Below are 25,995 nucleotides of genomic sequence, written 5' to 3'. Positions count from 1 at the left end.
GTGTGATATGTGAACACATTTCTGCACAACCATCTGTATATACTGTTTATGTTATACATATGTTGTATATATTATTCACTGTCATTTTTGCACACCTGTTTTTATTGCTCATTTTTTCTTTTATTCATTACTATTACTCTTTTTGATGTTGTACATATCTTTATGTAATATTCAGTGTGTTTTTTTTTTTGTAGATCTGCAATTCTAACTTTAATTAGAACACACACACACAGACACACACACACACAGCTTGTATTAAAAGATTTTTGGCATTCACATCATCGTATTTGCAGTTAACACACATTTTAAAGGCTATTATTTGGGACCACCAGCAGTCACAGGAAAGACACATAGAATGATATGAAGTGAGGCTATGGGCTAACAGTAACAAGTCCAGCACTGTAGAGTAAAAAGCCGTGTCATGTGAGTGACACACCCCCTACATTTGAGCTCCAGTGGGCTATATTCTTATAGACTGTGTTAGTAATGTTTCCGTAATACGGCATCAGCAGTCGTGTTATGGTCTCAGTCGCAGATGTAAAGTAATGTAACGAAGTCATGGCCGAGGTGGATTATTTACTCTATCATCATTTTCCCCATAAAATGTGTTTGGAGAAGAAATTAAAACTTGATAGATTGAGCACACATTGTCTAACCCAAGTAGAAATTACACTAAAAGGGACAGACAACAGAACTGTACATGAGTGTTTGATTTGAATGAAAGAGTTACAGCTTTTCTGTTTACTGTGTTTACTATTCAGGGTAAATGCAGAATGAACCCAGTTAAGCATTACGGGCTTGAAACACTAAAGAATTATAAATCACTAATGTCCCAGATAGCAAAGAGACCTCGATTCAATGTTTACTTATAGTTGTATAGGTCAGTATCAACAACATTCTCTGTTTGGTCGAAATCATAACGTTTGCTCTCTGTCAAAACTTAGCTGGAGAAATCGCAGTTCTGCGTATGCGCATCATTTGGATCGTAACGGCCAACTGCCACTTCACGCTGAGGTAAAGGAAAGCAAAAAAAGCATATTTTGTTTGTCATTTTAATATAATGGTTTCCATGTGTAATGTTAAATATCATTTTAGAGTTGTAATGCTTTATATTTTGAAGCTTTTCTAACGTTCCTGCTTCATTGTTGTGTAATTTATCGTCCTGTTTGCGCGCGTGAGCTAAAGCAGCAGCTAACTAGCTTATTTAAATTGGCAAATTGAACATGAAAAACTTAACATTTATAGCTTTATAAGTTTATTATTTTCTAAACGTTAAGAGAGTAAGGTCATTTTGAGTGGAAATGAGCCACAAAACTAGTTAATTTTGATTTCCTCCACTGCTATCTGTGCACTGAGCTGTTACAAGACACAGAGACACAAGATTTAAAGCTCATCTACCATTCGCTCTCTTACTGGGACTTTAAAACACTCGTTGTCCACGTTGTGTGTTTCTAGGAGCAGCTCTGTCTCTGCTCACTTTTATAGTGTTCACAGCCTGTTTCAGCTCCTGCACCTTCTACTGCTTCTCCTGGTTTCTCTGCTGGGATTTTATCTGCTCCTGCTTTAACTCACTCTGAAGACACATCAGTTACATTCAGCCTCTTATAAAGTATGAGCTAATTGGTTAGTTAAAAGTACATTAATGTTTCTCAGAGTTCTGAACGTTATGTTGTGTACTGTGTGTGTTTCTCCAGTGCTTTTAACAATACATCACAAAGGAGCTTAACACTCCGAGTGGTGCTAATAAAGTCCATAAAATGATATAGACATTGTTATACAGTTATAATTGCAGTTGTGTTTTGACTGTAAATGTTCTGTAGATTTCTTTGCTTGGGGTTTTAATTTGATGGCTGGAACTCAAGGATTCTCTGTACTCTGAATCCGGTTAGCTATCAGATGTAAGGTTATATAGCTATCTAATGGCTGAACCCTAAATGTGCATGAGCTCTCCTGCCCACCGTAGATTCTTGAAGGCAGGGCTGTGTGTTCTTGGGCATGGATGGGAGGTGAAAGAGTAAAAGAGTAAAGTAATGCTCTGTAAGTTGTAAAAAGGCTTTATTTCGTGTTTTTTTTTTTTCTTTAAAGGGCTTTTTTCAACTGTTGCCACAAAGTTGCAAGCACACGATTGTACAGACTGGACAGCTGAACTGGTTCTGAGATACTGAAATACTGGCAAATTTCCTAAGCACACACACTAAGAAGGGAGGATTAATTTTCTCCGAAATGAACTTCCCAATTTTGTATTAATTATGGTGCAAGAGAGGGGTAAGGGGAGAGGGAAAGAAAAAGGAGGAGGAGCACAAAGACCTTGTGTGATGCTTGATTCCTGAGCTGTGTGGTTGGGGTATTTCCAGAATTTCTGCTTTCACAAAAACTAAATGAATGAATGAATGACCCCAATTTGGTATAATAAAATGGTATAATTAAGTCAAAAATTTACATAAGGAATAAAACCCATTGTGTTATACTGTTATAGAAAAACAAGCAGTGCTAGGGTGGTGAGATAAATCAGTTACTGGTATTGTACGCATCATGAAATTAATAATATATTTTATAACACCATGTCTTTTTTCCTGTTACACCATAGCAATTTGCCACGTCACACTTTTTAGTCATTTATATTTCCGTTTAATATTGCAGAATGTTCATGAAAAAATTTTACCTCTGATATTTACAAAGTGCTGACACTGGAGACTCATTCCATTATTGTTAAATAAACAGAACAACAATTATATCAAATCAACAATTATTTTGTTAATTATTTTGTTGCAAAAAAGTTTGTTAATCTGATTATGTAGAGTCCACTATACAAGTTTCTGTGAACAAGCTGTTACTACCCTCCTTATTTTGCAATGCAGAAATAATAGCACATATTTCCTTCTTTTCCATAACTTAAAGTACTATTAGTTATTGCTGTTTTATTATTATTATCATTATTATTATTATTATTATTATTAATAAGAATAATAATAATAATAATAATAATAATAATAATATTTCTGTTAAAGAGACCTGTGTGAGAAGACATGAACAGCTACCTCATGTCTGCAGTCACTTTCTTTAATAGAAAATGTTCATTAACTGCAATAACTCACAGTGCTTTAACTTAATTCTGAACTATGAGTGTAGATATTTGCTTCAAGATAATGTTATGAACAGATGTAGCTAATGTTAGCTTGCTAGCTAGCCAGTCTCACAGTTACAGTATATCAGAACAAGCAGAAACTGTTTTTCTGCTGACAAGACTCCACCTCTGAATTTTCTCTGGAGAATCAGAGCCCAAATACTTCGTTGGTTCCTTTAGATTAAACACTTGTAACCTAAGCCAAACAGCCTCTTCATGGTTAGGCGGCAGATGGCGATCCCATGGCATCTCACATCCACATTCAGCTCTTGTGGATGTTTCTGGTTAAAGCACACTTGCTCTAAGAAAACTTTTCATTTGTGGCAGTTATTAAGGCAAACCCCTAACTGAACAAACAATACATTTTCCATGAATCCATAACTACTATCATTAACTATTAAGTAAAAAATAAATATGAGGCTGAATTTCCTGGAAGTCTTGCATAAAAACCTTTAATCAGATCGACACCATTGGAACACTGAAAATAAGGTGGATAGAACCAATATATCTGTTATTAAAAAAATTAATCAACACCTTTTGACTAATCAGAATCGAACAATCATCTTCAGAATCCAAATCTGGAGTCAGATCACAGACAGATACAGATAGCAGAGACATATTTGTCATCATTAGATGCTAGTTAAAATTAAAGCACACTTCAATTTAACATACTGAAACCCAGTGAAGATGTGTGTGGTTTTTTTTTTTTAAAAATCAGTTCTGAGGTTTTTTCACAAACAATATATTTAAGACACTGTAGTTATTTCCCACAGATGGTAGTCTAAAATAAATTACTGAGCTGTTTTCTGTGCAGATGGATTGTGTGCTAGTAAGACAGTTGATTGGGCAACAATGTGGCAATGTGCAGGAATTTTTCATAAAACACTACACATGCTATTCTGGATCAAATAATCTCACAATAGAATCAGGCCGTGAGTAGAGCCCAAACCCAGCATACAGAGGCTGAGTGAATGTGGTGTGGACTCTGTGGAGGAGCTTCATCGTGTCAGAGACGCTGCAGAAGGACAGAGTTCCTGCACTGTGATCCACATACACTCCTATTCTGGAGGATGCTGGAACTCGGAGCTTAGTCTCAATGTAGTTGTGAAAGAAAGAGAGAGAAGAAGTAGTACACCACAGACTCCAGGACTGATTGTTGCGTCCAAACCCAGACGCATTATCTGGTCCTTTCCTGTGTATGTCTTTATATGAGAGTGAAATGAACACACCACCAACACCGCTCCACTCCACCTCCCAGTAAGAGCGTCCACACACACTATCCTCACTCAACACCTGAAGCCAGTAGTCAAATCTCTCTGGATGATCAGAGTACTGCTGCTCACTCATACTGTATCTCACCGTTCTGTTTGTTTCAGACAGAATGAGGTTACGATGTGCCGTGTTAGGATCCAGAGTCAGATATTGGAAATCTGAAATAAGAGAAAAACTTGAAATATGAAAAATATGAACATGTAGGGTTTATTTCACAGACTATATTAATGTGAAAAGTGCAACGGCTGTGTGTATGTGTGTTACATTTTAAATGGGGAGAGAAAGTGAGCAAGAAATATCTCAGATTTAGAAAACAATACACAAATGATTTTATGTGGTTTACAATCTGTGTGTTAGACGTACATTTCATGAAATATTCTCTGCTCTGTAGCTCTGGTGGTGGACTCATGTGACCTGATGAAGCTGTGGAGAGGAAAATGGAAATATGGAAGCGGTTTAGAGTGATAGTCAGTTTATTAACTTTAAATCAGTATTGCAAGCCTGCATTTCAAATTGCCCTAATCTCTTATTGCTCTGTTTTCTTTCATTTCTTCTAGTCTGTTACTTATTAGTGGTCTAAATATTTATTTTGAATATTTAAATAGCAAATTTTGCAAATGATTTCATTTCTCTTCTTGACTGTCTTCATTTTATTCAACCCATACATTTTCCCATTCATGTTAAAGGCCATACTCTTGATCTTGTCTGCTCTGTATCCTTGCCTGTCCTGAATCTTCATCTCCTATTGTTTCTGCTTTTCAACCAGAGCCACATATTCTCTGCCCCATTCCCCACACTCCAGAACTGTAAAAAAAAGATCTATTTCTTTCCACAATATTAAGTCTGTTGATCCACTTATTGTGTTCTCTCCCACCTCATATTCACTAGCCTCCCCTTGCCGATTCTGTCCTGTCTGTCTGTCCTCTAATATGTACTTTAGTTAAAGCTTGCTTACCTATTCTCACCCCACACCTCACAAGTCTCTGTGTCAAGGTCTTGTTCCATCTGTCCACAAAACTACAGCAATTACGCCAATCCTTAAAAAATGGTATAGATCCAACCAATCTTAATAACTATTCTCCCAGTTCCAATCTCCCTTTCTTGTCTAAAGCACTTGAATATATCATTTCTACTCAGCTTTATTCTTACCTTCAATCTAATGCTCTTTTGAACCCCCTGGTCTGGATTTCACTCATTCCAGAGCACTGATAGTGCATTGCTTAATGAGACCATTGATCTCACATCCACAGATACTGAAGCCCTCAACATACTCATATTGCTAGACCTGAGTGCATCCTTTGCTACTGTGTGTCATTCCACCTTTCCGTTAAGACTGTGTGAACTGGGCATTGAGGGCTCCACCCTGGACTGGCTCACGTCCTATCTCACTGAGAGAAAACAGTACACTCTCTGGACACAACTTGTCCACCTCAGTTGTTGCTGAAGGAGTCCCCCAAGATTCAGTGCTTGAACTTCTACTGTTCATCATCTACATACTCCCTCTTGGTCACACTATACACCATTTCAATCTTGACTTTCACTGCTATGCCAACAACACTCAAATCTATGTCAGCACCAAATCCTTCCATAATCTACCTCTGCAACACATTGATCCTGCCTACCTGAAATCAAACCCAGATGAAACACAACTTTTTCATGCTCAACTGTAACAAGATTGAATTCATTCTTATTGGTTTAAAATCTATCCTTTGTGAAACAGGACCTTTAACACTCCAAATTATTTCCCCAGTTATTTCCCCTCTTCCCTGGTTTCCAGTCTTGACATTACTTTTGACCCTTCTCATTCATTCAAAGAGTGAGTGAGTATAGATCATTGTGTTTGTCCAGCAGGAACAGCTCCTCTTACCGCAACAAGAGTTTGTGTTAAATTCCTCCTCAAGGAAATTCCCTGGTCTGGGAAGGATTTTTGGGAGAGAATGGCTCAATCCATTAAGATCAAAGATGTCACATGGGTTAAATTTGGGTCTGATCAGTTGGGGAGACTGACGTCCAGAAGCAAAGGCCTAGAAAAAGCAATTTAAACAGCAACTGTAAACAAAGTACTCCTACAACTACAGTTACTGTTTAAAAGAAAAGAATAAGGATTTTGCAGCACTGTGTTTCATCTCTCAGTTTCAGTGCTTTGTCAGAATCCATGATTTTGATTTTGGTCATATTTACATCCACCCCTGTTTTGTCACTACATCGCCCAGCATGCATTACACAAATACATAATATAATCATTGGGAAACCTCCCAAGTGACCAGTCTTTAAAGGTTAACCATAGATCTGGGAAAACAGTCATTAAAGAGACAATACTATTAATTAATAGTGTCATATTTATATGTATTTATATATCTTCTATATGTATTTAACATTGACCCAAATGACATTTAATAGTTTTTGGAGTGTATTTACAGACAAAACATGGAGATGGCTTGGGGATCACATATTGGGAGCTGTACTGTAATGGCTTGGGACTGCGATTGCTGTAGTGGCTTTGGGGCTGCAGTTGCCACGAGCAGCTTCGTACTCAGGACTCCATCAGTGGACAGTGGATAGATTTTAACCAGCCGGACTTCTTGCAAAAAATGTGATGAATTTATTGGTTGCGCAATTGCACTATTTGTCCATATAGTACACAATAATAGAAGGGATTTATTTATAATCGCACTATCCGGATGAGGATGGGTTCCCTTTTTGAGCCTGGTTCCTCTCAAGGTTTCTTCCTCATATCATCTTGGGGAGTTTTTACTTGCCACCGTCGCCACTGGCTTGCTCATTAGGGATAAATTCACAGTGATAAATTCAAATATTTACAATATATTTTTGTGAATCCATTTATTTCTGTAAAGCTGCTTTGTGACAATGTCCATTGTTAAAAGCGCTATACAAATAAAATTGAATTGAATTGAACTGAAAACACAAATATCAGGATGACATTGTGGTTACATCAAACTGTTGACAGTGGCTCTGGACTTTCCACCTTGCTCAAGCTGATATTGCACAAGAAGTTCAGAATCAGGCAAGTCATGTGACATGTCTCTCTGATAAGTCCACCCTGCATGCATAGTTTCCTCAGTGAACTGTACCTTGCTCTTGTTTAGGACTGTCTATTTAAGTATGTACAAATTCCTGCACAAATGTACACTAACTGGTTTGACCAGATTATGACTCATGACTGACTAAAGCAGCTGATTCTAGATAAGACATAAAATTAGGATTCTGGAAAAAAAAAAAAAATTCCAGTTCTCACCTGTTTCTCATTTCTTTCGGCTATTACGATGTCGTGACCTCTGTGATTATCCATGGTACACAAATAACACATGCAGGTTTGATCATTAAGGTGGTATACCTCCATCAGTCTATCGTGTTGGGAGAAGATCTTCTCTTGTTTTGTAGAGGTTTCAATTATCTTATGCATTTTCAAAGCAGGACATTTTGTATTTTCTCCCAGTTCAGAAATAACACTTCACATATCCATAGGTCCAGTATAACAGTAACTTCAGTCTTCAGTCTTCTCCAGCTATTTCAGCCAGCACATTGTTTCTGTGTAGAACAGCATTTTTTTTATTAAGGCAAGGAGTATACACTTCACAGAAAATATGGCCACAGTGAATAGTCACTGGACCCTTCAGTAGATCCTACCTGTCTGGACAGACGAAAGAGAGAGCAAAAGAGTTTCATTTTCTCTGAGCAACTGTCTGTTTTTGTGTGACACCAATAGTGGGTGGATCTTTAAAGTGTGAGGAGGTGCATCCGATCAAGGACAAGGTCTAGCTAACCTCTACGATTATTACTGATTATAATGTTAACATATAAGCGATTGTTTTGGAAAGAACAGAATACTGGACATTCATGTTATTGTTTTTTTTAATTAATAGCATTTATGTCTTTCACCAGGACAACTGTTAAAGAAATGATGTTAGATGGAAAGGTGACGGCTGCCCAAGCTTCCAAGAAATGGGAAAATGTAAAGAAAAAATATAAGGTAGCATGTTTTGTTATTCAGGTGTTGTGTAATTAAATAAATAAATAAATAAATGGATGCTGCTGACATTTAAGTGTTGTTGGTGTACAATTATAAATTATATTGGTACAGTTTTCCTTATTGCAACACTGTTCTGTTCTCTTAAACCTTATTTAGGAACCCCAGAACCCACCAACTGGCACTGGAACGGACCGGGGGAACCCAGTGCCTGCACCTGGAAGTGGTTTAATTTAATGCATTCCACCACTGGAGCAAGGGCCAGCATTACTCCTCCTGTTTTAATTTCATCTGCCTTAATAACCCCACCAAATTCATCTACCCAGCTGGTGCCATCCGCTTCCATACAAAATCCACCTCCACCTGTGGCCCCAGAATCCCCAACCCACTCACAGCCATCATCATCATCATCAGCCTTTGTCACCTAGTCAGTGGCAGCCACTGCTTCTTCGCAGTGCAGGTGCATAGACCAACTCACTCAGAACGGATCTGAGTAGGGTTATTCATCTACCAATTTGAAATGTCCATTTTATGATTAATCAAAATAGCCTCCTGGTTCAATTATATTGACAGATCAAGTGATTTTGAGGAGCAATTACTTAAAAATTCTACAGTAAAATTAATCCATTTCTATTGTGAGCATAGAGTAGGTCACTGTGAACTGATCTGAGTGGGTTTGAGATTTGAAATGTCCATGTTATTTCAGCATTAAGTTGAAGAAATATATTAATATTTGATGTCAGAGACTTCCTAACAACTTCACTAATAATAATAATAATAATAATAATAATAATAAAGTTCCTTAAATGATGTTTTCCTTTTTATTTGGCTTAATGATTTACAGCGTCTCTATAATAAATTTATATAACCTTGATCGATTTTGCCCATTATTTAAAAGTAAAAGCGTAAATATAAAAACGTTTACCCTGGATACTCATAAATACTGACAGTGAACTGTTGTGCGTTGGTTTTGTTATTTATTTAAAATGATCATTTTGTATAAAAGTTAAGTTGCTTTGGTTGGGTAGGAGCTCGCGGACGCTCGCTTTCCGCTTTCGGTATTATTACCGCTAAGTGTCTAAAAATCGCGCCCCTAAATTTGCTCGAGCGGCTAGATTAACCGTAGTTTCAGGAAGAGCGGCTGTCTTAACCGCAGTGTACATCAGAATGTGAAGGTGATCATGGTTTCTTCTGAAATAAACAAATTTAAAAAAAACTCTGAGGACGTTAAAGTAAATGATACACACATAAAGTAAATAATATAAAGTAAATAATACACACTCACATACAGATTACAACACGTAGGTCCATTTGAAGATATGCAATAACCGGCTCAATAACGCTAAACATGAACGCAGATCACACAGCGGGAGATCGCGGATTTACTGCGTCACACACAGGATAAGCTTCAATAACACAATGCCGAATATCCTATTACGTCGCTAGGATAGGCATATAACGCAATATTCATGTAATAAAGCCATATAGATGAACTTACAGTCATTCACGCACATTCACCTCGTCTAAGGCTGCGTTTAAGTCCACTTTTAGACATCCACTCGCAAACTTCCCTAAGCCCGCCCCCTCGGGGGAATCCCCGCCGCCATTTTGTAGTGCGTTCTTTGCGTTCGTGTCTGCTTCCTCTGATAACAGCCCCAGAACACCCACACCAATAAGAAGAGACCCTTTGCTTAATCTTATGCAGAGGGAGGCAGAGAGGTTTCATCATCTGCAATCTTAGACTGACTACCTCCTAGACATTCTAGCTGACAGTTCAAGGCATTAGCAATGTAATACTGAAAAAGAGATAGTAGTTGTTGCTTTTACACAGTGCGTGATGTTTAGTTTGTTGATTGACTTGTTGTAATAATGTCAGGGGATATTTAAGGTGTTTTCCCCTTTGTGGTTTATTTCTTAGCATATAACAATAATTGCAGTTCTTATTGACAAGAAAAATTTTTTAAAAAAAAAGTAATTAAGTGCATTATTTCAAAATAATAAGGAATATTTACAGCAGCAATTTACATTGTGAATATTTATTTTGCAAATTTTCTCTTCAATTAACAAGAAAGATGACAAAAGAAACATTTTGAATTCATTTCACTGTTTACATACTTTGCAAAGTTCTTCAATAAAAAATAACATTATAAAAAAGGTTTTTGACTTTGAATATATAATTGCCACTACAGTTTACACACATAGCAAAGTGTTTTCTTTAATAAACCAAAATTATAAAAAAAAATAGAGTTCACTGGCCATAAGTAGTTGCTGATGGGTAATGAGTGTGCGACGATCAGCACCACCTAATTTTTACCATCTTACTAGAGACTGGAGAAGGAATTGTTGCCAGTCCAGCTGGATTTTTATAATCATCTCTTATGGTGTGGCATTAAACTTGTGTGGGTTTGTGGTGTTTTGTTCTGTGTGTGTGTGTGTGGCACTAGTGAAGGAAGAAGAAACAGGGGGTTGAGATGATGAACTAAAACTGGACTTGAGGTACTGGCAGTGTTTTCTCTTCTCTTTTTCTAGTTGAGCCATTTAGCTGATTCCTACTGAAAATGTATGGACTTGAGCTGGAGCTCAACACATCAGACAGGACTTGATGGCTTTTCTCCTGGTGCAGAAATCACATCTCCAGGTCCAGCGTAACAGTGAGCAGGAGAAGCATCACTGACACTGGAGACTCCTTCCATAAATGTTAAATAAACGTCTCCTTAAGTTAAGAAAATGTCACCATATCAACGATTAAACATGTTTTTAATCGGTTTATGTGGAACGCCCAAAGTCCCTGTGAATGAGCTGTAACTATAGAAACCATAACGTATTAGAATGAGTGCATTAATATAAACCTGTGCTACTGTCAGAGCTGCTGTTATAGAAAATTAATCACCTCCTGATCAATCAAAATAGAGAACTGTAATGGATTTGTTGCTTTATTTTATTGAAAATGAAGAGAATATTAACATTTTTCTAAATCTGGAGTCAGACCACAGACAGATACAGTTAGCAGAGACACATTTATCATCATTATCAACACATACAATATATTAGAACATTAAAAGTTGTGTTTTTTGGGGAAAAAAGTTAGTGATTTTCACAAACACCATATTTAAAACATTGTAGTTATTTACCATAGATTAAATAATTTCAAAATATACACTGAAAGTGATTTGGATTAAAAAAAAAAAAGAAACCCTTGTGTATCAATATAGCGGCTTGCTGACAAATCCTGACCTCAGTATTAAAAGTTTCTGTCTGGCATTTTGGTTGAAAATGAGTTAACCATGTAAACTTCAACACTGGGGGAAACTTTACTCTCCTGAAGTGTTATCTTTTATTTTGATTTTATATATATATAGGCAGCCTTAACCAATCATATACTGTAAGCGCTAATGTATTTTAAATAGTGTTAAATGTTTTATAATGAAATTTCAGGGTTTAGAAACACCTTCAGATTTTAAAAAGTGAATGTATATTTTACATCTTAGAATACAACCAGAAAAATGAAATTAATTCAAAGTTGATTATTTTCTTTTTATATATCGTGTGATCTGTATTGGCTTTATTACTGTTTATTAGTTATTTAATGACGAGTCACTTAATATGAAACAAACTTCATAATGCTAAGGTCACGAGATATTATTTGATTCTTTTCTTCTGAAATTTTACTAGTTTCTTGTCTGACAGTTCATTTTTAACATTTCCTTTTTAATTATTGTAAAATGACTAATCTATTTTAATGAATACATTTAAATGAGTGTGTTTTTGTGCAGATGGATTGTGTGCTAGTGAGACAGATGACTGAGCAGCAATGTGACAATGTGCAGGAATTTTACATAAAACACTACACACTTTAATTTGGATGACACAGTCTCACAGTAGAAAACAAGTAGATCCCAAACCCAGCATATAGAGGCTGAGTGAATGTGGTGTGAACTCTGTGGAGGAGCTTCATCGTGTCAGAGATGCTGTAGAAGGACAGAGTTCCTGCACTGTGATCCACATACACTCCTATTCTGGAGGATGATGGAACTCTGAGATCAGTCTTAATGCTGTTGTGCCAGAAAGAGAGAGAAGAAGAAGAAGAACACCACAGACTCCAGGACTGATTGTTGCCTCCAAACCCACACTCATCACCCTCTCCTTTCCTGCTGATGTCTTTATATGAGACTGATATGGACACACCAGCACCGCTCCACTCCACCTCCCAGTAACAGCGTCCACACACACTCTCCTTACACAACACCTGAAACCAGTAATCAAATCTCTCTGGATGATCAGAGTACTGCTGCTTTCTCACACTGCATCTCACCGCTCTGTTCTTCTCAGACAGAATGAGTTTACGATGTACCGTGTTGGGATCCAGAGTCAGATAACAGAAATCTGAAATAAAAGAGAAAAACAAACTGAACATGGCATGTTTTATTAAAAGTGTAAGCGCTAAGCGTATAGCCAATACAATAATTAGCTTTTTTAATATTTAACAGGAGAGTTGTAGTTTTTTGCCGTCCTTTTATCAGTACAAAGAAGCGTACCCGGAAGTGATAATGGACTACATTTCCCATGAGGAGGTCACCTCCGCCATTACTAATTTACATTTTAGAAAGAGCCAATGTAAGTTTAACAGAAGTCGAACGCGACATACAAGGTAAGCGTGTTATTTTTTGCAGCTTTGTTATTAGTTTCTGGTTACAAAAATAAGAATTAGAAAGAAATGATATTATGGAAATGTGTGCAGAAAGTGTGAGAAGTTAGTGTAGCAGCTCGCTGGATAACTGTGGTGCACTAATACTGTCCTCCTAAGGAGAGGAAATGCACAGTCAGATTATCAAAGTGTTCTCCTAGTAATCCTAACACTCGGCTAGACACACCTTACACCATGACCATCATGTCTGAAAAGTACTGTTTCATTTATTATTATTATTATTATTATTATTATTATTATTATTGTTTAGTGCAAGTCCTTTCAGAGTGTTTTTTTTAACCCAGCTGTTAAGCCAAATTTTATTAAACATAACAAGTATTGCAGATGATAGTAGTAGACAGTAGTGTTCTAGCACACATAATGTGTAAAATATATATTTCAAAAATCTTTAATATGGCATGTAAATTACACCAAAAACCACATCTAATGAAAGGAAGGTTTGATTAGAGGAAAATAAATGCTCTTTATCTCTGTAGCAGAAGACTGTGATGCAGAATCAGGAAAAACTGAATGTTTTTTGTTTTTCACACCATTCTGTGTAAACGTTAGAGACTGTTGTGTGTGAAAATACCAGGAGATCAGCAGTTTCTGAAATACTCACACCAGCTTATCTGGCACCAACAACCATGCCATGGTTAAAGTCACAGAGTTCACACTTTTCCTTCATTCTGATGTTTGATGTGAACATTAACTGAAGCTTTTGACCTGTATCTGCATGATTTTATGCATTGTGCTGCTGCCACATGATTGGCTGATTGGATAACTATATAAATGAGCCGGTGTACAGCTGTTACTATTAAAGTGGATTGTGACTGTATGTATCTCTTAAGGGGGATCTATTGGTCTCAGGTAAATGTGATTTGTGAGGACCAGAGTTTAGGTTCGATTTAATGCAACAAAAAAGTGCAGTTTGAGGACCAGCCTGGGTAAAAATAATCTCTGTGCATCTTTGTTCCTACATTAGCCTTGTAGCTCCAGTACCAAAGTAAAGAAGCAAATATCAGATACTATACATAATATAATGGATGACTGACTACATTTGGAGTAAAAGGAACATTATGTATATTTGATTATACAAACCCTTATAAATAACAGCGTATTTGGGTTTTGTAATGCACAGCTTTAAATAGCCAGGATAGCTTGTAATATGTAACACTAACATTAAAAGTGTCAGAGTTATTAATTTCATTTGCTATCATCTACCAACAAACTACACTGAATAGAAAATTTTATGTAGAAACATCCACAACAATAATAATAATAATAATAATAATAATAATAAAAGCTGTTGTACATTTGCGAATTCAGTAAGCCAATAAGTTGTTTAGAAGGTAAACATCATTCTGGATTAATAATTTTGTTAGCGTCAGTGGAAAAAATGTTATTTTATTACTTAAAGTGCGAAAGTGCATTTGGTGTGTGTGTGTGTGTGTGTGTGTGTTTTAGATGTACATTTCAGAAAATCTTTTCTGCTCTGTGGCTCTGGTAGTGAAATGGTCTGAACTGCTGCAGCTGTGGAGAGAAAAATGGAAATGAAGACAAAAAGCATCATCAGGTTGTGTAAAAGATGGAAACAGTTTAAAGTGATACAGTCAGTTTATTCATTTTAAATCACTATTTTAGTTAAAAGTGTCAGGTGAGTAAGCTGTCTGCAAAAAGGAAGAAATAACACTTCACAGAGCAAGTAAAGACGTCCATCATTGTGTTTCTCCAGCAGGAGCAGCTCCTCTTACCATGTGGAGGGATTTTGTTGAATTCCTCCTCACAGAATTCCTTGAGTCTCTTCTTCAGATCTGAGAGAGAATTCCTCACTCCATCAAATGAGAGATGTTGATGGACAGTGATGTTGGATGTGTGAAAATCTGGTCTTTTGTGTTGGGGAGACTGACGTCCAGAAGCTAAAACCTACAGAAAGCAATTTACACTTCAAACAAAGAAAGATAAACAGCACACACAAAGAAATTACTTTGGAAAGTAAAACAAAAGAATACGGATTTTGTAGCACAGTGTTGCATCTCTCAGTTTGTCTTTTTGCAAAATTCATGATTTTTTAAAGTGGTCATATTTACAACAATCAACGTTCTGTCACTACATTACAAATACCTCATATAATCATTATGAATCCTCCATCCTCCAACAGTCTCGATAAACAGATCAGACAAATGAAGTCATAGCTACTCGATCCCAAATCCACAGACTAATATTACTGAACTTAGCTAAGAACTGAAGTCGAGTTAAAGAGAAGCTAAACAGCTCTAAACAATAACAAACAGTAATAAACTGTGAAGTCACCTGATCTCAGGATAACACCAGACACACTTGTGATGTCAGACAGGGACATTTATTGCTTTAACAAAAGGTGTTTTAGAGAGTGTGTGAGGAACAGCTGGCTCTGTAGATCAGACAGTGAGTGTTACCTGGAGGAAATGGATGTGATCGTGTGTGTGTGAAAGCTGCTCCAGCTCAGTGACTCTCCTCTGAAGATCAGCAATCTCCTGCTCCAGTTGCTCCAGGAGTCGTTCAGCTCGACTCAGTTCAGTCTTCTCCTGAGCTCTGATCAGCTCCGTCACCTCCGAGCGCTTTTTCTCCATGGAGCTGATCAGCTCAGTAAAGATAATTTCACTGTCCTCCACTGCTGTCTGTGCACTCAGCTGTTAGGAGACACAGAGACACAAGATTTAAAGCTCCTCTATCATTCCCTCTCTTACTAGGACTCTAAATGACTGGTTGTCCATGTTGTGTGTGTTTCTAGGAGCAGCTCTGTCTCTGCTCACTGCTCACCTTTATAGTGTTCACAGCCTGTTTCAGCTCCTGCACCTTCTTCTGCTTCTCCTGGATTCTCTGCTGGAATTTTCTCTGCTCCTCTTTTAACTCACTCTGAGGACACATCAGTTATTTTCAACTCTTTATGAAGAACGTTCATCTTTATTAGTTCCCACATCACAATACCTAATCACCTGGCAGCACAGTGTTGTAGAATTTCTATATGGTTACTGCATTTTGTATTGTTGCGAGCTAGAAATAAATTCCATGCTGCTTATGGTGAGTAGCAAAATAAAGAGTAAAACTTGGGTTTTTGGGCAGAAGAGTAAAAGGAAAAACAAAGAATGTAAAAAGGCTGGATACCGGTGTGATGGTTTCCAGTCAAGGGAACCATCAACCTTTAAACAGGGCTTTTTTGAAATGTTGCCACATAGTTGGAAGCACACAATTGTATAGAATGCCTTTGTATGCTGTAGCATTACAATTTCCCTTCACTGGAACTAAGAGGCCCAAACCTCTTCCAGCATGACAATGCTCCTGTGCACAAAGCGAGCTCCATGAAGACGTGGTGTGTGAAGGTTGGAGTGGAAGAACTCGAGTGTCCTGCACAGAGCCCTGACCTCGACCCCACTGAACACCTTTGGGATGAACTGGAATACGAACTGCACCCCAGACCTCACCATCCCAACATCAGCGCCTGACTTTACTAATGCTCTTGTAGCTGAATGAACACAAATCCCCACAGCCATGCTCCAAAATCTAGTGGAAAGCCTTCCCAGAAGAGTGGAGCTTATTATAACAGATTCATTCATGTTTGCTTTACCTCAATTCTCTCTCTCTCTCTCTCTCTCTCTCTCTCTGCTTTTGTGTGCCATGCTCTGTCCCTTCCTGGTCTGACCAGATTATGACTAACACTGACAAAAGTTTTAACACTATCTTAACCAGAACACAACATTTTAACAAGCTTTTACAAAACTGAAATTAAAGTTCAAATCCTGTAACTGACTAAAGCAATTAATTCCAACTAAGAAATAAAACTAGGAAGAATTCATTCTGGAAAGATTTCTAGTTCTCACCTGTTTCTCAGCTCTTTCTGCTGTGGCTGTGACGGTGTCGTGTCCCTTGTGATTATCCATCGTACACAAATAACAGATGCAGGTTTGATCAGTACGACAGTAGATCTCGATCAGCTTGTTATGTTGAGAGCAGATCTTCTCTTGTAGTTTTGCTGAGGCTTCGATTAATGTGTGTTTCTTTAAACCAGAAATTTCCAGATGAGGTTTCAGATGAGTTTCACAAAATGAAGTCAAGCACATCAGACAGGACTTGATGGCTTTGTGTTTTCTCCCGGTGCAGAAATCACACTCCACATCTCCAGGTCCAGCGTAACAGTGAGCAGGAGAAGCAGCTTGGAGTTCAGTCTTCTTCAGTTTCTCCACCACTTCAGTCAGCATGGTGTTTCTGCGTAGAACAGGCCTTGGAGTGAAAGTGTGTCTGCACTGAGGACAGCTGTAGACGCCCTTCTGATCCTCCTGATCCCAGCAGCCATTAATACACACCTTACAGAAACTGTGACCACAGGGGAGAGTCACTGGATCCTTCAGGAGATCCAGACACACTGGACAGCTGAACTGGTCCACTGAAAATTGATCTGCTGAAATACTGGCTTCTGCCATTTTCCTGAACTCACACACTGAGAAAGAGAGAGAGATCAGTTTTGCTTTCTCTGAAATGAGGAGTTACTTCCTGATTCTCTGAGTGTGTGAGAGGAAGAGGAGGAGCACAAAAGCAGAGAGGTTCTGAATCCTCCTCTGTTAACCATTTCATCTCCCTCCAGTGCATAAATATATCCCATGTAGCTACACTTACTAGGATTCATTTCATGAAACACACACAGAATGGGTTTTAAATTTCTGGTCTTTTTTTCCTACTGACACCTCAAGCAAAACTTTCATCCTTGTTGATAACTTACAATTGTTACAATTTAAGAACTTATTCCTAGTGACATCTTTAAAATTATATTCATCCTGGAAGAATGTTGGAGCCATTTTTAAAGTGAGAAGTTCTCACTTTACAGTTCTCCAGAAGCTGCTGTTTTTCTGTGTTTGTTCTTTTGCAGATTTCAGCCTTGCTGTTTTATTCTTGAGGCTGTTGAATGGTTTCTGCTGCATTACTCTTCCTCTGTACCCATGCTCCATGATCCTGTTGTGAATAGTCTGTGCTCTAGTTGTATCTGGTAATTCTCATTCATCTCTGAAGCAATCCCTGCTGCTGTTTCTCAGCTGTTGTACTTGATTTAATTCACAATTATCTGCCGAATCGGCTGGTGGTCTTTCTGATTCTGCCTGTACATTGACTGTTTTCATTCACAAGTCCTTCTTCTTTGAACTTATTTTTTGAAGTTTTGCTGATCAGGTGAATAAAGTCGCCTTCTTTCCTTATTTCCTCATAACTTAATTCCTTAATCTGAGTCATTTTTGCAATGACTTTTAACCAGCTGGTGTAAAGGTAATTTAAAGTAGATGTATGTAGTCACTTACCTTCAGTTACATACAGATGCCTCTAGCAGAGTAACCACATGGTGTAGTTCATGATATTAACTGTGGATTAACTCTAACAACCAGAATAATGTGAAGTCTACAAATATATATATATTTTAATTTTCACCAGTATATCTATTATCTTTTATATTTTTAAACATAATAATCATTTTTGGGAAATGTTTTGCTTGTGCTTTTTTTCTTTAAAATAAATGCCACTTGTTTTGACATGTTGTTTTCTAATGCAGTAAAATTCATACAGTTGTAAATGTGGCTTAAGTCTCCAAAAAAGCATTTGGGGCCACCCAATTTTAATATTGTTAAATGTTTTAAAATGAAATTTCAAGACAAAGTGTTTAGAAACAGCTTTAGATTTTAAAAAGTGAACGTATATTCTAGATCTTAGAATACATGGTGAAAATTAAAATGTTTTAAAAGGTATATATGATTGTAATGTGGTGTTATTTGGCTCAAAATGTCTTTCTGAACAAAATTCACCCTTGTGCTCTATGTGCATTTTTGGATTGCTAAAGCAGGGTTTCTTAAAGATTTTCCATCCAGGGTCCCCTTTATCTGTTAAAAAAAAATGAAAGAAAAGAAAATCCACAGACATCTTGAGTAAATATGTTTATGCTATTCTTACTATTCAAATATTATCATCTTCAGTCTCTTCAGTGAACTGCATCTGTCTGTTGTTTAGGACGGTCTGTATAAGAACTGGTTTGAGCTTGTTTCAGTGCTCAGACATGGCCTTATCTTAACTGAAGTAATGCTCAACTCTTTATGTTTGTGTTTTATTTTGAAATACTGGCTTCAGCCATTTTCCTGAACTTACAGAGAGAGAGAGAGAGAGAGAGAGAGAGAGAGAGAGAGAGAGAGAGCAGCACTCAGAGATCAGTTTTGTTTCCTCTGAATGAACTTTGAGCTTCTGTGATTATAGTGTGACAGAGACACTGGGCGGAGCTTTAAAGTGTAATGGGTGGAGCTTTAAGTGATGAGGGTGTAACTAACCTCCATGGCTATAAGTAGTATAATGTGATGTAATGGTATTAATTATTAAGGTGATTAATGTGACGGAATGAGTTTCTGCACATTTTCCTGTAGATCACGTAAAGATTTTCCCATCACCTCATACTTCACAGACACTCTCATTGTCTCCATTCCACCTCAACCTCCATTCCTTCTATATAAATGGACTGAACCTCTGTGTGAAACTGAGGTGTAATTAGCACAGTTATGTAAACAATGGCTAATCGTCCATCCCTCTGGTTAAGTTGACTGTATGGTCGTGTGAATGGTTGGAGCGTCTCTTCCTCTCAGCTCACACAGGTAGATTTGAGATCTCTAATAAATTTCTGGTCCTAAGTTTAATTTGATCAGCCATTCAGTGTGTAGTAAAGAGTCAGCACTTGATTCATTTCAAACCTGATTTGGAACAGAGTCTGTCAGGCTTTCTGAGATATACCAGTACAGCTGTATAAAGCTGCAAATGCACTAATCGCTCTATAATCCAGTAAGAGAGTCTAAACATCCAAGATTTAAGGAAATAAACAATAAACACGTGACTAGTTGAACACCAGAAGGTTTAAAATGTAACTGACTGGTGTTAGTTTACTGGTGAGAATGGTGTGAACAGTATTTTCACCAGCAGAGGGCGGAAGTGGGCAGTAGGGGGAAGTTTGGTTTCTTTTTTAAGTCGCATTCTGTGGCTTGTAACTTTCTCTCTGAGTGATCATTTTCCATGTAAATATAGCCGAAATCACAGCACAGCCGATGTCTTTAACTTGTGTGTGTGGTGATTTTGTCAGACGACGTGGCGGTTATAAAATCAGGATTTTAGCAGCGCAGAGCAGCAGCTTGGAAATGGCTTGGAAGTGACTGCTGGTTAACATGTAGTCTTAATGAGCCGCGTTTCACTCACTATTTCAGACTCGTTCCGCTGTCTGACAACAGAAACAGAAAAATGGGTCAATGTGAACAGCTTTACTGGGAATTCGGCTTTATTAAAATACAGTATGTGAGCACAGAGAGAAGGAGAGAAGCAAACAGATGTAAAGGACTAACACCAGACAGAATGCAAACACGACGCCATGACGTCACGGACACGCTAATCAGCGCATGACGTCACATTTAGCGACTATTCGAGCAGGCTTTAGCTACTTTCCATTGAAAGCAGTTGGCAGCAGTGCACTGAGGAGAGCCATTATCTGTCTCTAAACGCTTTTAAATGCATTTTTCAGGTGAGTTTGTGTAAATTGTGGCACCTTTTAGTGAGTGTGTGCTGTTAAAATCACTGCAGCGTCGAATGTTTGTGTGTATTTGATGTGTATGTTTCCAGTAAGAGAGATTAGCTGCTTCTCCTGCTCACTGTTCCCCTGGGCCTGGAGATGTGGAGTGTGATTTCTGCACTGAGAGAAAACACAAAGCCATCAAGTCCTGTCTGATTTGTCTGACCTCCTTTTGTGAACCTCATCTGAAAGCTCAGCATGAAGTTCCAGCTTTGAAAAGGCACAAGCTGGAAAAAGCCACGACGCAGCTACAGGAGAAGATCTGCTCACAGCACCACAAGCTGATGGAGATCTACTGTCATACTGACCAAAGCTCCATCTGTTATATGTGTACGATGGATGAACACAAAGCTCACAACATCATCTCAGGTGTGTCAGAAAGAACCGAGAAACAGGTGAGAACTAGCAAGTGGTCACTTTGTTGGTAATCGGCGTTATCTGTACACTAAATGTCACAGTTTACTTGAAGTACCATTAATGTACACTTATTCAGATTATACTTAATATAATGCTGAGGACGATTGTTTTTATTTTCTCACAGCATGAGCTAGAGGAGGAGCAGATGAAATCCCAGCAGAGAATCCAGGAGAAGCAGAAGAAGGTGCAGGAGCTGAAACAGGCTGTGAACACTATAAAGGTGAGCAGTGAGTAGAGCAGATTCACCCACGCCTCAACTCTTTACCTCAGCAATAAATAAATAATAATAATGTTAGTCTTGTCTGTATTTAGTCATTTAGAAAGGCTATTTAGAAAGGAACTTGACTCGTTTCGAGGACATTGATTTGTTATGAGGACCTCGATGCAGGACATTGATTTGTTTCCTGTAATATTGTTTAATTGTCTCCAAACTCCAGAGTAGTTGGGGTTCTGGTCTAGTGATTATAGCCAGCTTTTGCTGAGGTAATTGCTGATACTCCTTTCTATGTTAAAAAAAAAGGTTTGCATTGAAAGCTGGAGCTTTTTAACAGAAGGTAATGTAGGATCAGTCTATGGTGGCCGAGTGATACCTAGTCGTGGAGTCTTTTATTGGTATTGATGGTTTGACTCTTTTTAACTGTTGACTGATGTAGTAACACGTAATTACAATATATAAGTATTAATACATAATGTAACTAGGAAGTTAAATCTATGACAATGAATGTTATTTGAGCTTTAAAATTAAACTGTGTGTGTGTGTCTCCTAACAGCTGAGTGCACAGACAGCAGTGGAGGACAGTGAGAGGATCTTTACTGAGCTGATTAGCTCCATGGAGAAAAAGCGCTCGGAGGTGACGGAGCTGATCAGAGCTCAGGAGAAGGCTGAACTGAGTCGAGCTGAACGACTCCTGGAGCAACTGGAGCAGGAGATTGCTGATCTTCAGAGGAGAGTCACTGAGCTGGAGCAGCTTTCACACACACACGATCACATCCATTTCCTCCAGGTAACACTCACTGTCTGATCTACAGAGAGAGCTCTGTACGCCTCTTTCCACCCTGCAGCCAGCTGCACCAGATGTGCGTAAGGTTGATCTCAAGTCAGTCCTAAATCATACGTTGTGAGGCAGCAGTAGTACCCACTCCACCACTGTGCTGCCCATGTACCTTACTAATAATCTCAATTTGATTTATGATGAAGAAGCTTTCTATGCTAGCTGATATAAAATAATGTTCCATTCAAACTAGATTGTGACAGAGCTTAAGTTTGACTGTTGCGACTGGCTTCTAGTCTCCAGGCCTGGAGTTTACGAAAATAACGAATGTACTTGTCTTAGATCACAAGTGTGTCATGTCTAATTTAGTCTGTGATTGTTTATTCCTATTACCCTCCTTTTTACTGTGTAGAGTTTCCAGTCTGTCTCTTCTGGACATAAGGACTCATCAAGCATCCACGTTAATCCATGTCTCTCATTCGACGGTGTGAGGAAGTATCTCTCAGACCTGAAAAAGCGACTGGAGGAATTCTGCACTGAGGAATTGAAAATCTCTCCACATGGTGAGTAAACACGTGCTGACAAAAATGTTTGATGTGTGTGTCTTTTTTTTTTTCCCAAAAGGCCAATTGTGTTTCATTATTTTATTCTGTTGTTTCCACAGATTCTGCAGTTCAGATGATGTCACCCTCAGAGCCAAAGAGCAGGCAAGATTTTTTGAAATGTATGTCTCTCTCTCTCTCACACACACACACACACACACACAACCAATTATATCTGTGCAACACAGACACTTGGTTAATCCACTTCTAGCAATTTTCTTCTGTCTTTTGTAGTTTGGCTTTTGTTAATTCTAATTAGAAATGGTAGTATCTATGTATATATATCTTTTAAAGCTAACTAGTTCAACACAAATTAAACAATGCACTAATCAGTGTGAAAATTGGCTGTTTGTTTTACGTGCTCAGCTTCATACTAGCTTCATTCTCAGATTGTAGCAAAGCAAACTAACTCTACTAGCTACATACACTCGCTAGAGGCATAAACAATCTCTGCTACTTCCTTCCAAGCTTTATTTTTCTTCATAATGTCTCTATGCATGTTTAATGAGAGGTAAAATTTGACAGGGAAAGATGAAGCTGAGTTTTTCTAAAGTTTTGGTGCATCAAACTGTAAATGGGAACTAATTACAGGTAAGAACTAAAGTAATGAGAGGTAACTGAAGAAACGCTGGATCACACACGCCATAGGACTGGACAGAGGAATCATTCAAGCCATCATTTGGATTTGTTGCTTTGCTGTGTCATGCCTACTTTATACCTGAGATGAAATGTCACTTGTCGCTGAAATCATGGCTCCTTCTTACACACCTACGTAGAAACTCAATGATCATTTGTCGCTTTGTCACTTGCTAGTGTGAACATAGGTTTAGGTAAGAAATAGTATAAATAGGTTGGTGTCTCACTTAAGTAATAAATGTATTTTTTTAATTATACCTTACATTCTTCTCATTTATTTCAGATTTCTGTTCTCTGACTCTGGACCCCAACACAGTAAATCAGCACCTCATTCTGAGTGACAACAACAGAGTGCTGAGACACAGCTGGAGAGACCAGGAGTACTCTGATCATCCGGAGCGGTTTGACTACCACTGGCAGGTGTTGTGTGAGGAGAGTATGCTTGGACGCCATTACTGGGAGGTGGAGTGGATGCGAGATGACGATGTGGAAATATCCGTCTCGTACAGAGAGATCTGCAGGAAAGGATGGCGCGACGAGTGCAAGTTTGGACGCAACGATCGGTCCTGGTGTCTGCGCTGTTCTTCCACGTCTCTCTGTTTCTATCACAACAACATTCAGACCGAGATCCAAGGGCCATCATCCTCCAGAATAGGAGTGTATGTGGATCACAGTGCAGGAACTCTGTCCTTCTACAGCGTCTCTGACACGATGAAGCTCCTCCACAGAGTCCACACCACATTCACTCAGCCTCTATACGCTGGGTTTGGGATCTACTTGTTAGATGACGATATAACTGTGAGGTTGTGTGATCCTTAGTAATATGTGTAGTGCAGTAAGATGTGTCCCAGTTTCTCACAACTATATATATACTGTTAAATTGACTTGTTAATCTCTGACACTTGTAGGAATACAAATATAAGAGTTAGTGTTTTCCAATATGTGTACAGCATCAACTAAATGATTATGCTGAGCAAAGTTTCTAGTAGGAGGTTTCTGCCAGTTCCTGTTCTCTTTAGTGCGAGTCAAACGAGCATAGTAACTGAGGCTACCACCTTTTGTCTGTGATGGCTCTTGGTGCCTCTGCCCCATTCTTTGCATTGGTGGCCATTGTTCATGATCATCAATACCTGAGGTGTGGACTTTTCTTTATCTCTATGATAATGAAGTGTGTGAGTGGTTTAGTTATGCTGATTGGATTAGAGCTGGTGAAACTGCAGAGTCTGGGGAGGGTTCCTATAACTCTGTACTTCTTTTCCATGTTTTGTTTAAAGTTGTCACCTGAGTGCTTTTGTCTCCACCTCTAAGGACTGACCCTTAAAATGTGTATAAAACTACAATGTACAGATCTCTTGTTTAGACTTGATGACTGCAGAGTGAAACAGCACGTTCTCAATAAAGAATCCTGCTGAAGATATACCCGAGTCTCCTGGTCTTCACTTCTGAGTTTCCAACACACCCCAACTTTGATTTTGGCTCTGTGTAGAAGCATCAGTTACACTATTATACACAACATGTACAAATAAAAATGGAAATGAGTTTTTTTTAACACTGCTGCGTGGAAATTAAACTGTTTTAGATTTGTTACATAACGTAGCGCATGTGGTCTAATATAAAAGCTCTAAACTTTTATCTTTCTAAGTGCAGACTCGGCACCGGCATCAGCAGAAACACGACGAGCAAGTAGATTACGGTTCTCTCCATCTTTACTGCTGAGATCTCTGACATTCTCTCCTATACATCAATGTCCTTAAATAACCCCAGCTTTACCTGGACATTCTCTCTGCTTACTAAACACAATCTACGCTCAGGTCAATCATTAAACCCAGACTTGTGAGATATGGGAATTTAATCTTCCAGAGCAGGAATTTCCGAAAAAAGGAGGAGAGAAGGAGAAAATATTACAAGTGACTGTTCATGGTGTCGCTACATTTCTATTCTGATAAAGTTCAATAACTTGGTGCAATCATAAATGGTTATGACATTTTATATTTATAAGTGAACTATGTTCATGATTCTGTTGAAAATGATACAGAAGTTGTTTGATACCTGATAATAACATAAAGTAATAATATTTCAGAAAATTAAAATGTTTCTCTTTGCTCCAGTCAGACTGCAAAGTTTATAAGCCTAATCTTGTAGCTGCAATTTTACAATTACTGTAATCCTGTAGCTACCAACTTACAAGTAATGCTTAATTTAAAAATATTATTCAATTCAATTAAGAAAATAAATATAAAACAAAACTCAAAACTAAATTTTCTAATTCTTTGTCATTTTTTTAGCATCTTTCTTCTGTAGCATCTTTGTTTCTATTTAGATAATTCAGATAATACAGACATAAGACTTTTACAGAAAATAAAAACAAACGCTATACTGTGTGAACAATGGACATATGGACAAAGCAAGAGACAGAAATGTTTTTGGATTGTTTGCACGTGTCATTTTAAAATACAAAGGCGCTATGACACCAGTGTGTATTTGGTGGCTTTGTGGTAAAAGCCTTGCCTTAGGCCCATGAGCTTGCTAGTTCAAGTGCAGCTCATTGCTGGGTGGAGAAATGGTGCTAAAAGGGCAGGTTTTTGTGCTGTCTACAAGTCTGTGTAGTTTATTTAGCTATATGACTGTCACTTATAGGAAGGTGAAAAGGACTATAAAACAGGTCCTT

The 25,995-nt window shown here is 38.0% G+C and overlaps 3 protein-coding genes across 3 annotated transcripts; 1 reads left to right on the top strand and 2 right to left on the bottom strand.

Moving 5' to 3' along the window:
• Positions 1 to 3,805: 3,805 nt before the first annotated feature.
• LOC128317855 (tripartite motif-containing protein 16-like) lies at positions 3,806 to 9,983 on the bottom strand. Its single transcript, XM_053231717.1, has 5 exons — positions 9,883 to 9,983; positions 7,653 to 7,945; positions 6,264 to 6,420; positions 4,760 to 4,819; positions 3,806 to 4,554 (listed from the first exon to the last, which is right to left on the bottom strand). The coding sequence occupies exons 2-5, from the start codon at positions 7,818 to 7,820 to the stop codon at positions 4,019 to 4,021; spliced, it is 921 nt and encodes a 306-aa protein (XP_053087692.1). The 5' UTR covers positions 7,821 to 7,945; positions 9,883 to 9,983; the 3' UTR covers positions 3,806 to 4,018.
• Positions 9,984 to 11,321: 1,338 nt separating this feature from the next.
• Positions 11,322 to 17,586, bottom strand: LOC128317861 (tripartite motif-containing protein 16-like). The gene is made up of 6 exons (XM_053231725.1): positions 16,929 to 17,586; positions 15,871 to 15,966; positions 15,507 to 15,740; positions 14,823 to 14,994; positions 14,542 to 14,601; positions 11,322 to 12,767 (listed from the first exon to the last, which is right to left on the bottom strand). Exons 1-6 carry the CDS (start codon positions 17,526 to 17,528, stop codon positions 12,238 to 12,240), a joined length of 1,692 nt encoding a protein of 563 aa, XP_053087700.1. The 5' UTR covers positions 17,529 to 17,586; the 3' UTR covers positions 11,322 to 12,237.
• Positions 17,587 to 20,075: 2,489 nt separating this feature from the next.
• Positions 20,076 to 24,744, top strand: LOC128317851 (tripartite motif-containing protein 16-like). Its single transcript, XM_053231713.1, has 7 exons — positions 20,076 to 20,632; positions 20,731 to 21,075; positions 21,222 to 21,317; positions 21,868 to 22,101; positions 22,502 to 22,652; positions 22,754 to 22,813; positions 23,611 to 24,744. The coding sequence occupies exons 2-7, from the start codon at positions 20,965 to 20,967 to the stop codon at positions 24,144 to 24,146; spliced, it is 1,188 nt and encodes a 395-aa protein (XP_053087688.1). The 5' UTR covers positions 20,076 to 20,632; positions 20,731 to 20,964; the 3' UTR covers positions 24,147 to 24,744.
• Positions 24,745 to 25,995: the final 1,251 nt, after the last annotated feature.

Source organism: Pangasianodon hypophthalmus, chromosome 30 (assembly GCF_027358585.1).
Source record: "Pangasianodon hypophthalmus isolate fPanHyp1 chromosome 30, fPanHyp1.pri, whole genome shotgun sequence".
NCBI classification, from domain to species: Eukaryota; Metazoa; Chordata; class Actinopteri; order Siluriformes; family Pangasiidae; genus Pangasianodon; species Pangasianodon hypophthalmus.
Note: the sequence above shows the minus strand (reverse complement) of the source record. Positions and strands in the feature narration are given on the sequence as shown.